Genomic DNA, 19,089 nt, shown 5'->3' on the forward strand with positions numbered 1-19,089 from the left:
GAGAAGAAAAATACATGAAGTGAGTTCATTCTTCTGTCAAAAGAAAATCACTCAGGGCAATAAGAAATCTGTACCATGAAAGCTGTAAATGATCACATTTTCCTCTGATTTTCTTCATTCTCGCATTTATTTACAACTACCATATATAGCTTCTAGATAAAGTGTGTTCTCCTGGAGAATAGACTTGGCACAGAATATTTATCAGTGGTTAGATCAGTGCAGAGTACAAGCAGGCAGAGTTATCTTCTATTTTGCACTCTGTTTCAACGCACATTGTTATGTTGCTTATAAATGAATGCATGCAAGAGATAGAGAAAGAAATCTGTTGGCTCACTGCGTACAGCGTATGCTTCATAAATAAAGTTTCACAGCCCAAAAGTGAACATATGATAGCGAGAAGGATCCAAAGTTACCACAAAAAAGTGAATTACTGATTCTGTTTTCAACTCATCATATCCACTTATGAATTCAAAGTGATTTTTTTTACTTCACCTCATGAAGTGAGAGCAACAAAGGGCAGGTAATGGAGGTGATGCTGTGCAAGTAATTTAACTGAATGGCTATAAGGTTGGCAACATTTGTTCTCTACTGTTTTGTTTTTTTTTATGATGGATGGGAGCACATGAGAGAGGATACATTATGAGATGTGGAGTAATACCATCCACTTTTCAGCCAATTATTTGGCCCTCTCAAGGGGATTTACTTTTGCCAGTGTGGCAGTAGAAACGACCACAAGTGGGTACCGACAGTTTAATGCTCCACTGTTAATGCAGACTCTTGTGAGAAAAGGTAGTTCACACACAATGACGTAGTGTGTACAGTTCCAAGTCACAAAATTATAATGTTGCTGTAATTAATCTTCTGAAAAATAACTTGATCAGACTAATACTGTTTTATGCTAATATGTTGGATATGGACAAAGAAGCTTTAGGTAATTTGTTAATTTTAATGATGTTGATCGAGCATCAACAGGTGTCTGGCACAGTTGTCAGTGACTTGTGATGGAATTAAATATAACAAATCTAATTATCACTTTAGAGATGGGTAATTATCTAATGTGAGCACAGATCCTGCATAAAAGAGTGGAAATGTACCAACACTACATTTACAAGTGTAAAATACAGTAATGATGATATTGCTTTGTTGTTTGCTGTTTTGGCTTGTGAAATGCAAGTTGCTGGCTCACAGCACCATTCTTTATCCTCCTGCAGGTGAAAATCCAAGCAGGTATCGGAGATTTCAAAACAAAGGAGCCAGAAAGTGAGTTTCTAAAAGCTAGAAACCTCAGCGCCTTGAAATTAATCACTGCATCAACAACCCCCCCTTTCTGACCTATTGTTGACAAGAGAGAAGCGCCCTTCAGGGACTGTTTAATGGCATTTCTACTTTATGAGCCAGTGAGAAATTGGGTTGAGCAAAGCACAAATACATCGGATGAATGACTGTAGCTTTACAGATGCTGCATGCAGTGGAGCACATGGAGCTACAGTAACGTGAACCCCACGTCCACTGCAGAATACATCAACTATCACAAGTTGGAGGGTGACAATGGACAGTAGGAAAATTCTGTCCTGTCACCAAATAATAGTGACAAAAGTTGAACTGAATGCAACCAAATATCAGCACTCTTTTCTGGCAATGGAGGACAAATTGTGAGCCGGCTCTTGGTCATGGCTGCCAGATTTGGTTAGGTTTTGGGATTGTGGACTTGATTTGATTTAGGCTGAGAATCCGCTCCAGTTAGCAGCACTCCGGCTAGCTTGGGGCCAGTGTTGGAACCCAATATTGAATCGATTTGTGCTAATTTCGGTGTGTTGGTAAGAAGCTGGCAACAATGCGTGCCAGATTTAGGCCACTGATGGCAAAGCCATTTTGGCTACTGGGGAGATCGAGATAGTTGCATGTATTGAGCAACAAAAATCCTAGATTCACTTTGAATTAAAGGGGACCTATTATGCTTTTCCTCATTTTCTGTCATATATATAATGTTACAGTGTCGGTGTTCATATAAAACAAGGCCACAGTTTCAAATAATGAGGTAAACATATGTAAATGTAATCCCCATGAGCAAAAAGATTAGGTTTCAGACAGGCTTTGAATATTAGGTTTCCAACGTTTTTTTCTTCTTTTGAAAAGAGCTGATGTCAGTTTGTGACAGATTTCTTTATATCATCATCTGCTCCAGGAACAGTGCACCCACAAGTGGTGCACAAGTGTGTGTTAATCAGCTGCTCTCATTTGTTAGTGGTGGAGTTCACTGCTCCGCTCCAATAAATTATTATGGCATTTTTTCTTTCTTTTGGGTGTAGTCATGCAGAGCGTGTTTTTATTGGAGAAAAACGCCGCTAATGAAGCTCTGCTAATTCGGTGAGGAACACGTTGCATTTCCTATAAATTCTTCACAATAAAAGTCTCCTATTATTTGGTCATTTAAAGGCTTTTAATATGAAGCAGCAAAAGCAGGAAATGTTGAGTAACTTAACACGACTTTGATATGGCTGCCCCTCAGCAGGCCTCGGGAAGCTGACCAATCAGAACAGTGCAGGCTCCTCTGGAGGGGGGTCTTAAAGAGACAATAGCTAAGACTGCCTGTTAGAGACAGAGGCTGAACTGAGGGGCTACATAAAGGGCCAGTATAAGATAAATAAGTGAATCATGCAAAGCTACTGAAGCAGAGTCTAAGGCTAATGTCTCAGGCATCCATGTAATATATTATTTTCAGTGCAGGTTAGGTTAGAAATGCCCTCATATAGCATGTGAATGGTATTTTACATATTATACTTTAATGAAAAAAGTATTTTGACGAGCATAAAATTGAATGAGGAGAATTTGGCAACTGTGCACACCATTGAATAGACATGCATTGTCATGATAATTTTTTTCTATAAAACAGAACAAATGTTACTAAAAATGTGATAGTAAATAAGACCACAGTAACAATGCTGGCATTGTTACTGTGGACACATTTGAGAGATAAGTCCTGCATGATGCATGCAAGACGCTTGGCTAGGAGGAACAATTACATTCAAATGAATTGACTTTTCTCTATGAAGAGCTTGGTGTAAGCTGGAAGTCATTAGCAATATCTGCTTAGAGACAAGCTGACACATCAATAAGAGCAAACTGGGAAACCAAAACAACAACAACGGCATCGATCACTCTGCAGCAGCACTGGATGGTGGAGAAAACTCACAGTAGCCATCCAGGAAATAGTATTTCAGTCTTCATTACAGTTTCTAACCAGAGAGACGCCTCATCTAAGAGCCATCAGGCTGGGGAGAAAATGGACTGAATGCAGATAAACGATGATGGAGAGGGAGGAAACCAAGGCTGAAAAATGGGGAGGAAGGGTTATGGAAGAAGTGAGTGGAGAGAAGAGGAGAGGATGGGGAGGATTGGACATGAGATGAGAGAAAAAAGATAAAAGAGAGAAGAGAAAAGGGACAAAATGAGGATGGCTCTTATAGGGGGTTGTGGGTTGGGGGTAGAGTACAACATGCAATCACTGTTACACTCCACTCGAAAAAACACACAGGAACATGACATTCCATTGCTGAGGAAACCATGTAATGGTATGGCTTTTCTTGATGGCAGGCACCAGTTTTATACAACACAGGGCAAGGAAAATGCTGAATGTATATATGGGCAACCTATTATTAGAGGAACAGAGAGGAAAGATACATGAATTTGTATCTGTTTTCTCTCAGTAAATGGTTCTGCCAAGTAGTGGGCAGACACACAGATAGACATGCCAGGTAATGAACAACAACACTGAATGCATTTGGCATCCCGTTATCTGGCCTTGCTGTCCCCTTCTGCCTCTAATGATTTTGAGATACAAGGGACCACATGCTAGTGTGCTCTCTGGCCTCTGTTCTCTGTTTTCCTGGCTGCATGCTCTTAGTATCTGAGATCCAAAACAATGTGTACAATACATGTTAGTGTGTGTCATGCTGTGTATAAATGTGTGACTCGGCTGGTGCACATTAATGTGTCTGAATATTCCTCTTTTTGTGTGTGTGTCAACACATGGCACTGCGTGTCGTGCGTCTCTTCCTAGCTAATGCTAATGGCCACGTTATGATGAATTGGCTTCATGATTTCAGTTAGGCTGAGTGGTGATTAAATCTTCATTACCGCTTCTGGTCAGTCCTGCTCTACATAGATTGCCAAGAAACTCAATTCCTCTTCATTCTGCAAGAAGCCCCTGACTGAATCAGGACATCCAAAGCGACAAACAAATTACATCTAAGAGAAGAGTGCACAAATAACACTCTCAATCTCTCACTTGTGCTCTAAAACACTCAAAACAAAAGAGACTCAAAAAAGTTTCACCGACTTCACAGTCAGTCACATACCCTTCTTGTTAGCAAAACATGCAAAGGTCTGTGCTCATCTAACAACAACAGATCAAACATACTCTGACAATAGTCAAAGTAGAACTAGTATGTTTTTTTCTTGTTTTTGCAGCAACTGTTAACAGCACAGTAACATTTTATGTTTTAACTCACTTTCAGTTCATGACAGCCAAGATGGTTGATGTGCTGAAATGGAAGATTATAGCAGACTGATCTGGTTAATTCAGGAGCTCCAGTAGAGGGCATCCTCATACTTAAACCTCACTGACAAATGTTAAGCCCTATGACTGTGGTTCTCAGGGATCAAAGTACAGCTGGTTCTCTATCCTACCAGCAAGTTAATTGCATTCATTCGACATCCCAGAAAAAACAAACAAACAAACAAACAAACAGAAGAAAAACAGCAGATTGAGAACCAATGGTCTATGAAACCCCAATTCAAATAGCAAATGGGTAAACAATAGACAGTTGGAAGCCCTCTGTACAGTATTTGTTCCTTTCAGGCGCTTCAGGACAATAGTCCATTAACCCCCAGGAATTCTAGCAAAAGTGGTACTTGGTTCTGATCCTTGAGGACAGGTGTCTTGCAGATCTTTGCTCTTCCCTGGTAGTAAATGAGCCACATCTGGTATGTACTGTATCTACGTGACACCAATGTAGAGAATGAACTATTAGAGAGGAACAAAAACCTGCAGGACAGCAGTTTTAACAGAGTACCTAAACTTAAAGAGATTCACAGGGGGGCCCTGAGAAAATGAGAAATGGTTTAATTCAAGTTGTATTTCTCCCCTCACACAGTAAGTAGTCACAACGAGACAATGTGTGGTTTCACAATACCCGCTGTTCACTCAACACCTACAGAATGGACAGTTATGTAAGTCCGTGCAAATTTGCATCTATCCAAAAAAAAAAAAAAAAAAAAACTTCTTAAATGGACTTCTATAAAGAAACTCTGTACTGTAGTCTAATAGATTTATAACTAAGACATGGCACAGTTGCTTAACTTTGTGAAATGAGAAAGGTGGAGCGCCCTGCCGCGGGATACAGTAATGCCAACAAATAGCACAGCTACACAGTTATTTCTGACACACTGAAAGAAGAAAAAAATAATCCACTATTACTGAATCTCTGAGCTAGACATGGATAAAACAGAATTCACTATTTTCTTTTTATTTTAATCTACTTGCCACACTATGACAATTAATCTCAAACATCAGGATGTGTTAGTAAATGTCCCATGAGGTGTCCTTAAAAGACAAGTAGATAAAATATATACAGAATATTCTGGACTGACCCGTTTCACATCTTTCCCAAACGTCTCACTGTAGCTGGTTCCAAGAATCTCAAATTGCACATGAGAATTAGAGCCTTCAGCGCGGAAGTCCATCAGTCCTGTCAGGCCACTGATCCGTCCCTGTGGCAACAGCAAGCAGAAAATAGTTACTGTGTGAGATGTCATAACAAAGCAGTAGAAGTGATGGTGATGTTTTATTGTATTCCTGTTGGTGTTTCTATTCTGGAGGTGTAGGCAAAAAAACCCAGCCTTCAGGCATTAATAGGTTATACCACAGGTAATTGAAATTAAATGTTTGCATTGATTTAATTAACTTTTCTGTAATGATTATGCGTAAAGCATACCTGTTTTCTTTGAGAAGAGTTAGTTTGGGAAAAAAGTTTAATTAGGTTTGGTGGCATTTTACAGAATATAATCATCAAGGGGAAGTTTTAATTGTTGCTCACCTGCCTTTAAAATATAACTCAAAAGCCTTTAGTGTCTTTAGTCATTTGACCAGGCTTGTAGTTATGAGGTTATCAAGGAGAATTTAATTCAGTTCAGACTAATGGTGTTTTGTAGTTGAGGTAAAATCACCTGTTATGGAAAATCCTGATGCCTTTTTGAAATAAGTATGTACTGTAAAAGGAATCAAATCAATTTAAGGTAGTTATCAATTTGGTTTGAATTATACCAACACAACAATCTGATAGGAGCACCACTGCTTTGTTGTCTCTTCATGCCTCGCTCAGTCATCTTATGTCACACTTTAGATTAAACTAGCGTTGACTTAGCAACAATGAAAAGTTCTATTATCATATTGAAATGGATGAAATCAAGCCACCTTCCAGTATACGTGGCCTTATTTCAATGAGAGCCGAGAGGGTTTGACAAGCATGAAGCAATCAAAGCCCAGAATCTGCCACAAATCCATCCTGAGACCAAACCTGGAGATCACATTTAATAATCAGCTTCCTTGAGGATATTTAAAAAAACAACAACTGAATTTAAATCTGATGTGAGTCTCCAGCAGGGATCACAGTAGTTCAATGGACTTTTATAAGGAGAGTTATAAGTGTATACAACATATTTATACTTTATACCTAAACCTTTGACACCTAAACAAGACTAGTTACATTATTTACTGTCAAAGAATATTGGTGAAATTATCTTTTCTTACAAAACAGTAAATATAAGGAATGGCAACAAATAGATTATACCTTTTGGATGGTATCCAACATGGACCATCCTCCATTCCATGGCTTAGTGGACTTCCTCATGCAGTTGAGGCTTGCCATGCTGTGCCACTTCCTGTCCTCCAGTTTCCTGTAGAAGGCGTTGGCCAGCATCAACACACTGTCATACAGGTAGAGGTTGGACACCTGTTTGGGAAAAAGGCGAGCAATTTTCAATAAATGCATTCTTGTATTTTGTTATTATTCTCAGTACTGTGCAACACACAACTGTGTGCAAATGTAAATTCCACAAAGAAAACAAATATTTGCGTTTAGGGCTCTAACAAATATCCCACATGGTGCACCCTTGTGAAAGAAGCAGTGACATGAAAGCAGTTGTCTATTAGTCTTGTTCTGGAAGGTTGGATGGTGGAAAAACAATTCGCAGTAGGGAATAAAAGCTTGTGTCCTTGTTTGGAGAGAGAATGGACAGCACAGGGACAACTGGTGAGATGTTTTTTTCTTTTGCATGACAATGTTATGGCTGCCTTTTGGTGGGGACACAAAGAACCAGTTTCTTTATGTATTATAACAACAACACTGAAGAATGACAGTAAAGTAAGCAGCAACCTGGCATTGACACTTGCAAAACACAAAGGTAATGATAGAGTACAGTAGTGTGATGCAAAACACAAATTATTTCTGGTTCAATCATCTTCCCTCTTTATTGAATTTCAGAGCTGCCATCAGCTCAACTGTCTCCCTTCAACTACAGTGCAACCTGTCAGGAATCATGTCTGCTGCCTCTTGTCGCTGTGTGAGAGTGGATTTCATAGGTCCTCTGGGTGAAGTCAAGTCAAATCCTTCCACAGCAGAAGATCCATGGAAGCAATACTAGCTGCCACTCCAGGCATTCAGTTCATGACAGGTTGAGAGAACACATTACACAAGTAAAGTTCACTTGGCTCAAGGTCACTCAGTCAGAAGCTGAGGGTAAAGTCCAGGTGAAAGGCAACTTAGTAGCTCTGGATTCATGAGGTCATACCACAGTTGACAAGTTGTGGAAAGGATTATTGCAGGAAAGCACTCCAACCTCTTCATTGTTTAACTATTCTAATGAATACTTAAACTGCCATTACCCGATATTTAACCCTGTTTCATGTGAATTATAGAGAACTGTGAGTGCACACACCACATGTTTTTGCCATCTGTCCAGAGCATGGATGAAAAGGAATGTGAACATTTCAATAGACCTACAGGGAACACAGTCATTGCACTCCAGATGGATTGAGCAAAAGAAAAGTCTAAGAGGTGCAAGATGGCGCTCTTAACTCTCTGTGGAAAGTAATAAGTGGCAGGGTGAGCGAGGTTACTCTGAAGACCCAAAGGAGGGAATGACATTGTGTTAGAGAGATAACAAAGCTGTGACTGTACTGAAGGGCAGATCTTCTTTATTGACCCACAATATCATCCCGAATTTACCTTTGTTTGGTTTCCTGGTTGACAAATCCTTAAAACAAATCAGAGATAGAATAATCTGTTTTAGAGCATACAGCACTTTCCACTATGGAAGCCTTTGTTACACAACAAATAACAAATAATATGATATTTCTAGGCTTCCTGCAGTTTTGATATATTCACAGTTCTAAGTAAATTGACACATTAATGAAAAACAAGCTTTTATTTACTTTAAAACTATATTTTTATCTGCCCTGCCACTTATTCTCCAGTCACATTGAGTCCAAGTCATTTATATTCATGAACATGCATGTCCCTCATAATTACCTTATCTAGGGAGTTTAATCTATATTCAGTTGCATACATTATCAGTTAATATTTGTATTCATGTGGCACTTCGCACATGCGTTTGCTGCACTACACTGTCTTACATCATGACTGCATGCATATGCTGTAATGTCACTTCTGAAACTGTGAAAAATGTGTGTGATCAAGCAGGTATCATGCCCATAACCCCTTACAGCACATGTAAGAAAAAAGACCACAACACGCTTGTTTTATGGATCTGTCACTCTGGTTGATAACAAGTGTCCCTCCTGTTGGCTGCTATAGAAAGTGGATGAAACATGGTGGTTGTTCCTAAAGCATAAACACGTTGTCCTATAAATACTTGCAGCAAAAGGGATAAAAAAAAACAACAAAAAAAAACAAGAAAAAACAAAAACATAACCTTGCCATGAGTGGAATACTCAATACAATGTCGTCCATCATGCTGCCTCCATGTTGTGTATTCACCTCCACAAAGCTCAGAATCTCTGCTAGAAGTAGCTTATTTTGGCGGATTTATGACTGTTTGGGACATGCTGAGGATACACATGAACAGTGAAGAGGTGGATTACACTTTGAGAATGTTCTAGCAATGCTTTGATACTTTTTTCTTTATTTGAAAAATTGGCATCATTAGAATCCATTGAAACCGACTGAATTCAAACTGACTACACCCGCTGCTTTCTGTCAGTGAGGAAACTGCCAACTTTCAAGCCTACAATGGGTGACACTCAAAAGAAAGGTTTTAGGTGGAGTATCACTTCAAACTGTAAAATAACTTGAATTTCTGCCACAGTTAAAACTAAATGTATCCACATTGTGTGCTTAGTCTGTACTCAGCATGTATTCTAATAATCATTAACTCTTTGATGTTTTATTGCTCATTACATAACTATTGAGGGCCTACACACTTTAGTAAAACGCCCTTTCTGATGAGTTCTTCTGGTTAGATGATTAAGAAAAACTACGTTTTTTTTTAGGAAGGGAACCTTTTTTTGTGGCAGATTTTATGTGTGGAGCTTAGGATAGGACACAGGCTTTGTTCGACATGTAATGTTACATATATGTAATGTAAGAAGTTATGTTTGTGTCTGACAAATGTTTCATCACTGCAACGGTATTTTTGGTATCTAATAGGTCTCATAAGACTTATAACTTCCAGTGCCACCCAGTCCAAATGTTGTACGTGCATGACACGATAAATGACTTACTAGCTAACGTCTTCTTAAGAGGTTGTTTCTAACAAATTCTGACATTTCAGCTGCTTTTTCGGACATTACTGCAGTTTGAAAAATGAAAAATATCTGGCACATATGTTTCATGATTGCCCATGACCATGTGTATTTTGATGCATATTTATATCCAGTATATTAAATACATGTAAATGTCTGTTAGTAAAATAAAATAAAATTAGAGGTGGACCTACATTTCAGATTTTTCAACAATAAGACTCAAGTGGTTTTACCTCCAGGGACTGCAGATAGCCCTCCTGTGGGTCACAGAGCAGGGAGGAGATGCGATGATTGTTCCTCATACAGCGAACGTTGGTGTCCCTCCACAATGGGAAGATCTGACGAATGATGGTCATCCGCCCCAGAGAGCTATGAACCAGCTCCATAATGTCTGCATCACTCACCTCCTGAAGACAAAGACGACATAGGAGGACTTTTGGTTAAGAGATCTTTCCCTCTTAAGTGTAGTGTCATTTCTTATCTGATTGGGATTATTATACAGTGAGGAATCATGACACAAACTATGAATTAGCAGTTTTTGAAGAGCTGTTTCTGAGTTGAAAATGAGAAACAAAACCTCGGAGGGGATTAAATGGCTGTGTCCGTCTCTTAAGGAATTAAAATATCAGATGACACTTTAGGGGCGACAGCAATTAGATATGAGACAAAATGAGGTAAAGTGAGGATAGTTTCAACTGATAGAAGCTAGAGTTTAAAATGTCAACTGAGATTTTTTTTTTCAATTTCTGTTTTTAGGACATAATCTCATTGTATATTATCACTGATCACAGACCATTTCTATCCTAACACTAGTTTAATAACTTACGGAGTCCCTGTTTTCATCTGGTCAAGGAGTTGTGGTTTGAGGCCAAAAGACAAAGACTCACATACAGAAAAAACTGTAATTTGTGTGTCATATTTTTAGATTTTATCATATTTTGTCAAGAATTTATCATCTGGAAAACTCACTTATTTTGCTATTCACACTGGACTAACAAATCAATAAACATTTCAAGTACATCCCTCACAATAATAACACAGATGACCCTTGGCCCTTTTCTGTGTGTTGTATGTGTGGAGGGTCAGTGGAGATCTACCCTGTCAAGGGTCAGATCAATATTCATGAGACATTGAGCTGCCTGCTTGTCTCCAGATCAGGACAATGGTCAATGCTGAAGCAGACAGTGAGTCTCTTGGGGTACGTTGGGTTTACATACGATCTGACAATAAAACTGTGAGGTTACTGTCTGGTCAACACTTAAGCAGCTGTGGGTTGATATAATCATTCATCAAACATGCCTGAATCCATGCTCCATAACTGTTTTCCTAATCAGACGTTTTGAGCTCTCTGCTTTGCATCGACCTCTTGGTTATTACTCCTGGTCCCTGTCCTCCCTCAGTGTTAATTTCTCCTGGCTCTCCTCCTCTACATAGTGCCTTTCCTCTTTCATCCGGTTAAGGTTTCAATCTCTTATTATCTTACCATCACGTTTACTTGCTTTATTTCACATTATTTGTCAAAATGCTCTTTTAAAACAAAATCTGTATTTAAATACCTTTTAGATTCCCTCTTCTTTTTCTCATATACATGTCTATGCCATATGCATATTTCACTAAATGCAAAACCACTTTATTGTGAGCAAACCAAATTGATAAAACAGGTTCTTGCAGTGATGGTATTCCCAGATCTTTCATCTGTGTACAGCATGAGATGGTTCTAGCTCATCTAGTTTTATCCTCTGACTCTTTCTCTGACTCTTGACAGTCAGTCAGGTGGAAAGTATGAATATTCATGAGTTGCCGTGACACATTAATCAGATGAATTATGCTGCATGGTTCACAGAGTTGAACCCTCACGTCGAAGGTAATAACTTCTAGTGCCATCCAGTCCAAGTGTTCTGTCACCATCACAGGTAACATTTGTGTCATAACCTGACCCGGCACTGACACTGACCAATGGGACATGGCTGCCGAAACGCACGCCTTTTAACCTCTGTTTGAGGAGCAAGTACAGACCATTAAGTCACAATTTGGACACCACTATGATATATTCCACTTGTACATTAGAGAGATAAAAATAATCCATTAGTGCATAAAAAAGTATAAAGACGGACACACCAAGGCCTCCTGGTGGGACTACTGTGGTCATCCCATGCATAGTTGAACCTAGAGATACTAGAGAAGCATTACTAATCAGATCATACCAGCAAGTCAAAATGACAATATCAAATCATTTCTGAACTATCTGGACACAAGGATCCAATATAACAGCATAAACTGCTTTTAAAATCTAAAATTATCACAAAATCTTTTCAGGTGTTAAGCTCCATGGAGGTAACACACTCAAAGTCTGAAAAAAGTGGCTACAGCATGACCATGTTTCAATGTCAGCTGACGACCAAAATACATTAATCAAATCAAGTTCAGCTGACAGATAGGCTAAATTATCCTCTTTGTGCTGCTCAGTCAATGTTATTAATCTTTGACTAGAAATAAATAAAAAATTTACCGGTAATCATGACAGCGATTTAATTAGAAGTTAAGGTGCTTTTTTTCTTTTTCTTTTTTTTTCTTTTTTTTTTGAAGCTGCAGGCAACTAAATTGAGAGGTAATGGGAGTCAGGGAGGTAGAACAAAGCTCCATGTGTATGACAATAATAAAAGTTGCTCTTGCCTGTAAAACACATACATGTCTTTTTTTTAATGTCCTTTCAGTGTATTGTTGAGAAAAAGAAAATTAGTGAGGCAGAAAATAACCCCAAGATAACTTTATCTTCCAGTTACCTGGTGATGAGACTGGGACTTGGTGTCCTATTGTTCTTTTGCAATGGAAAAAAACAGCTTCAAACATAACAAGCAACAAATAACACAAGGTACCAGCCTTTTTTGATTTGTGAGACTCTGACCTATATTATCTGAGGTATAACTTTCAGCATATCAACACTGATATTCAATTAAAGCTTTCTTTCTACACATAAAACAACAAATAATAACTGTAAATTATGCAAAATTGAAGGGTTTCACAATTAAATAAATCACATTTTCTACTCAGACAGTGCTGTTGTGGTGAAAATTGATCATTAAGTACTGCACCTAGAATCACATAACACTGCATATGACAAAGAGAGCAGATATGTGATGATATATTTTCTTGTTTTTCACGGAGTGAGGACATATCATTCATATGAAAAAATATAATATACACTTAGAAACACTTGTATATCAAAATGAAGTATATGAAGTTTTCTCAAGTATATTTGAGAAGTTTCTTTACATCCACAACATAAAGATCTTTTAAAGGGTGCCCACAAAAACTCACTATTATAAACTATTCCATGCACCCAACTAAACAGATCCACTTACAGTGTGTATAAAGTCATTTTCTTTAAAAGCATTATTAATGCAATTATATTTCCTTTTTTCTTGCACTGAAAGGTACATACTGCAGTAAAACAACTGTGAGAAAGTGTTAAAGCAGACTATGATTACATGTATTATGAAAAAGGCTGCTATAGATGAAAAATAATGTGGGTAACAGGCTTTTTGGTGCTTCAGGTTAGTTTGTAATAGAACAGACCTGCATTAGCAGTAGCTCTTGATGATTGTTTAATCCTGAAATTTGCATATCATGCTAATGACAATCAAGCTTGGGTTTTATTGAACTTTAGTAATAATGCTTCGAGAACTGTCAGTAAAAACTTATTAGTTAAGTAAACTCACTGCAGCTGATATGGTGGCACTATGTCTATCTCCATTGTAGTTATTATAAAATATCCAATAGTGGGTCTATAACTGTCAACTATGGCATACATGCATGCATGGATGTGGAGTTTAGGTTGAGCATGGGCAATCATGATGCAACACAACACGATGTGAAGAGGCTGGAGAGAGATGAATGCATCTCATATTAGTAGGAGAAATGCAGTATCAGGAAATTGTGTTCCATTTGTAATGACATGAGGTTATTTTGTGCTAATTTTGTGCAACTGTTAATGCTACCAATAATTTACTAATTAATTAAAAACGTTATGCATTCAGTTAGTTATACTTGGTAAATATTCATGCACACAAAACTGCCAAAACAATAAGAAAATCAATAGTCTGACCACTCACAGTACATGATTGTCTGAGAGGGAAGGACCCTTTGTAACAAAATGTGGTCTGAGCAGGCAGAAATGTGGTGTGATTTCATGCCAAGTTTCACTGCAAAGCCTGATCTGCATCAACATAACCGTAGCTTTGCCACTTCACCCACCTCTTTCAAGTAGGTTTGTTTTGAGGCAGAAAATGACCAGTGTGGTGCAAAACATGGACTTGCACCCAAGGAGAACAGCATTGTGACTTGCTAATTAATCAATTAATTAATACACTAACTTTCACTTTTACATGCTGTGTGTAATTTGAATTGCCCACTTTATAACCCCAGTGACATAAAATGACTATAACTGCTATAACATTTAGATAAGGTGGTTAGTGAAGGGAGTCACCTGTCTGGGTCCCTTAGATTTATGACCATGAGGCCGGATGACTCCTGTGGTCACCATTTGTGGGTTAGTGCATCATTCTTTGACATCTGAATTGGATTTCTGCATGGATGCTCACTGTGGCTAATGGTACAAAGGATCATAATAGCAAAATTCAGTGTTTAAATGCAATATTATACAGTACTTTGAAAAGGAATAAGCTTTAAGTGAGACAATGAAAAAATGTAATATTTTTTTATCTCCTAAAAAGCCTCTTTAGTAATCCACCCTCCTGTCCTGAATTCTGGTGTGGTCGAGACTACGTCAGTAGAATAGGGTTTCCATCTCAGTTGCTTGATGGGCAGTTACCCAAGACATCAGTCATATCATGACTGTCCTCCTCGACTCTGTCTGTCACAGCAGGCACAGCCACCTAATCCATCAAACATTCAGAGGTGTCACCGTCCTGCGTCTGAAGGGAAAAAAACAACAACAAATCTTCCCAGGATGTGCAATCCATCTGAGTCCACTAGACAGTGTCAGATGCAGACAACCGTCTGTGTGCTAGCAGCTGCAGCCCCCTGGTTTAGTGGGTGGTTTAGGGGATGCATGCCTGCCTGTCATCCCCATGCTCTCATATCAAATCCAGCTGCACCTCTTACCCCCCAATTTCAAAGGCTTCCTTTTTTTAAAATTTTAAGATTATGTGGTTATTTGTGTGTTGAATGAGTTACATACCCTGAGGGCTCATGAACTAGATGCCATTCAAACCCACTCCTTTAGTTTTGAAATGAATTAGTGTCAGTCTCAAACTAAAAATGTTTTGCAACTGAAGAAAAGTTTATATTGAGAGGAAAGTTCATTGTTTCACTCAAAACAATTTTACATGACAGTTATGTAATGTCTTTGGTGGCTCTGAGGGGGGCTTGTCAAGTCTGAGAAAAATGACTTAGTGACATCACTTGCTCGGGTTTGGATTTATAAATTTATAAACAGAAACCCTTATAGCAAACTGGGAATGTCAAGTTTGAAAGACGTGGGCATATAACATTCAGGGAAGATGTAATGAAGGACACTACTGAGTTCCATTATGGGAGAAATGGGGTGTTTTCCTGGGGACTAAAGGTCCCAAAGGAAGTGCAATACTACATTTATGGAGTACTGCTTTAAATAAGACATCCATGTGTGATCAACAGCCTTGAACCTATTACTTTTTTTTTTTAAATTGTCATGTTAATGTATGTAATACTGTCACTTTATACTGTAATGTGTGTAATGAATATGTCACCTCTGAATAAAAAGCCTGACTTATCAGGGCATACCATCTGTTTTATTCCTTTTTGTTTATATGTAAGTCTGTTACTCCTTGATGTTTTTCAGCTCCTGATCATACTCACTCATCATCATTGTCTTCCATCTCCATCCATCTCACTCTGTGCTTTTATCACATTTCAAGCCTGACAACTACATTCATTGTGCCACACGCTGCCGCTGGTGGCGGATTAGCATATCCTCTTGTTGTCAGAGTTGAATGAAATGTGCGACCTCTCTTTGACTGTGTGGGTTGTAAAGGCTGGTGGGAGCCTGGGGAGCTGATGCGGTGGGCAGGCTACAGTACAGTGAGCTTCAAGATCACCTGGTGAAAATGAATGTCACAACTCAGTCATGACCAGGCAGCTGAATAGGAGCAACTGTCCGCAGGGACTGCTGGTGCATATGGGGGGGCAGGAGGTAACATGGAAAGCTATTATTTCCCTGCAGGATTTTGTGATACAGTCGAACTGCAGCTGGTCAGACAAACAGGATTTTCTTGAGTGCAGGACACAGTATAGATTTAGTAAGAAGGGAGTACAGAATTCACCAGCAGCTTCTGCGAAAGGAGAGTGATTCATAGTTGTTGCCATTTGTAAAATAATTTTTAAAAGATAATTTAAGAGAAACATAGTAAAAAATCCGAGAATCTCATTCCGATCATAACTGTCAGTCCTCTGGCGTGTTCAAATTAAAAAAACCTCCTGCACTCTCTTTGTGCCATCAGCCATGTTAGGGGCTTATGAGAAATCAAATCACAGTCTAATGGAAACAAATTAGATTTGCACTTTCCTTTATATCTCCTTCACTTTTATAAATAAGAAAGAATTGTAGATAAATGATTTGCATTTAGATACAGACAAGATTCAATTTACATGGTGACTTTTGTAGTTAGTAAAAATATAAGAATTTAAGGCAAAAACAGGGTGGACAAAGTACTCAGGGTTTTCCAGTTATCTTTTTCTGATTTCAAGTTATTTTTTTCATTTCCAAGTTATTTTTTCTTTACATGAGGGGAGCTCTGGAGGTCAATGTCTGAGAAAAACAGGTCGGCATGAGTAGTAATTGGATTTTCATGTTAGTCTTTGCAACATGTCCGTGTTATTCTCATTTCAAGGTGATTGTCAGCTTCATGGGTAGTTTATCTTGGGTGATAAAATAAAAGGGAAATAGAGAAAGAAGAGGAAGGAGAAAAGGATACACAAAAATTACAGGGAGATAGAAAAACAAGGATAAAACAAAGAAAAATCTCTAGAAATAAGGAAAAAGTGAGAAAGGGAAGAGGAAAATAAATATATATATTGAGAGAAAGGTGGAGAAATAGAGAGATGGTGAGAAAAGATCATGAAAGATACATTTCATAGTTCACAAAACCGGCACTTTCTTCCCCTTTAAATTTATACCAGGAAGAGATAACTACACAGTAAGCCACATCATCTCAACCACTGAGGGAATGCCAAAGAAATTAACACGCCATTTGCTCATACACACTTTCCCAGAGTCTGATGCAATTAAAGCTAATGTCTTGGTGGAGGTCTGTGGTAATTGACTGAAAGGTATGCATGAATTTTTATGTGAATACTGCTTCAAATTAAACATTACAGTCCCTATCTTACCATATTGTTTAAGGCTGCAAAGTATATTTTATTGTTTTTATTGAGATGCCCTCTCTATGCTATAGCTTTCAGCACTCTACAAGACATGGTAAAAAAGGCGGTGGGACTGCCTTTATATTTGCTGACATCCTCAACTGTAGAAATATCCCTATGGTGATTTTTGCTCCTTTGATCATCATGCTATACTGTTAAAATCCCAACTCCCTATGCTTGTTATAACGATATATAGACCCCCCGGAACAGTGTCCTATCTTTTTAGATGACTTCACTGAAATGTTGTCTATTGTCAGGACCAATTATGACAACATGATGGTTATAGGTGATTTAAATCTACATGTGGATAATGTGACCAACTGTAGAGCTGCCAAGTTCCTAAATGTGTTGAGCTCTATGGATTTTATTCAACATGTTAATGGGTGGGCTCACAACTGTGGTCACACGTTGGATCTAATTATCACTCATGGTCTGAGGATTGATGTATCCTCTGTAATTGACTTGGCAATCTCAGACCACTACTGTATTTTTCCCAGCATTGTTATCATTATCAGGCTTTGTTAGTGAGCAGGGTGTTAGGAAACGTTATCTTGTCTCTGAAGTTGCTGAAAATTTCATAAATCATATTAATAACATACCCCCACAGAGCCTTTCTTCCTCTTGTGATGATTTAGTCAACAATTTTAATAATAAGCTGAAGACTACAGTTGACACTATAGCAACAGCCAAATTTAAGAAGATTAAATCTAAACAGAAACCACCATGGAGAACTGGGGGTATTATTAACTGAAAGAAAAACTGTAGAAAAGCTGAGCATCAATGGAGAAAAACTAAGCTGCAGGTCCATTATGACATTTTTAAAGAACACCTCACTATCTTCAACAAAGCAATTAGAAATGCAAGACAAGCTCATTTCTCAAAGCTGATTTCTAAAAATCATAATAATCCCAGAATGCTTTTCTCAACTATTGACAGCCTCATAAATCCAGCCCCAAATGACCCCCTTTCATCAGCTCAACATCAAAATGTGAAGAGTTTGCAGGATTTTTCAGAGACAAGATTACAAAAATCAGGGTGGATCTAAACCATGTTATACAGAATGTGAATGAGCCCATGTCTTTGGATACTTTCCGTCTGCCTAAGACTGCTATGAATGATTTTTCTCCTGGTGACAAAGAAATGCTCAGGAACGAAGTAATGCAACTAAAACCCTCCACCTGCTCACTTGACCCTATCCCCACCACCTTTTTAAAGACTGTGTTTAATTGTCTAGAGGATGAAGTGCTAGAGATTATAAGTCACTGCTATTGTGAAATCTCTCCTAAAGAAAAGTAACCTGGATCCTTTAGTGATAAAAACAATATGTCAGGCCAATTTCAAACCTTTCTTTTTCAAGTAAAATTCTTGAGAAATTAGTAATTAAACAGCTAAATGTTTACCTAAATTTCAGCTGTATATTTGAGAAGTTTGAATCTGGCTTTCATCCTCACCACACCACTGAGAGTGCGCTAGTTAAAGTTATAAATGACCTCAGAATGAGCATTGATGACAAGAAACTCTCAATATTAGTACTTTTAGACTTAAGCACTGCTGTCTGGCAGAGACTATTTTGTCTCCCTTGGTGACCACTCCTTGGCTAACACTAGCATAACATGTGGTCCCTCAAGGCTCCATTCTGGGACCTGTGTTGTTCAGTCTCTATATGCTGCCACTGGGAAATATCATCAGAGAACACAGGATTATTTTTTTCATAGCTAGGCCAATGATAAACAACTGTACATCTCTTAATCATTCAGTTACATCAGCCCTATTGATAAACTGGTTCAATGCATTGATCATATCAACTAGGTTTCAATTATTGGAGAAAAGGTCCAGAGAGAGAT

At 38.3% G+C, this 19,089-nt stretch overlaps 1 protein-coding gene across 1 annotated transcript in view; it reads right to left on the bottom strand.

The window, feature by feature from the left end:
• grid1a (glutamate receptor, ionotropic, delta 1a) overlaps positions 1–19,089 on the bottom strand; it is a 102,208-nt gene that overhangs the window by 27,375 nt on the left and 55,744 nt on the right. The window contains exons 4-6 of the mRNA XM_044373316.1: positions 10,057–10,230; positions 6,852–7,013; positions 5,653–5,772 (exon numbers count right to left, since the gene is read on the bottom strand). Of these exons, the coding sequence (XP_044229251.1) occupies positions 5,653–5,772; positions 6,852–7,013; positions 10,057–10,230 (456 nt within the window). The remainder of the gene's footprint in view (positions 1–5,652; positions 5,773–6,851; positions 7,014–10,056; positions 10,231–19,089) is intronic.

This window comes from Thunnus albacares, chromosome 14 (genome assembly GCF_914725855.1).
Source record: "Thunnus albacares chromosome 14, fThuAlb1.1, whole genome shotgun sequence".
NCBI lineage: Eukaryota > Metazoa > Chordata > Actinopteri > Scombriformes > Scombridae > Thunnus > Thunnus albacares.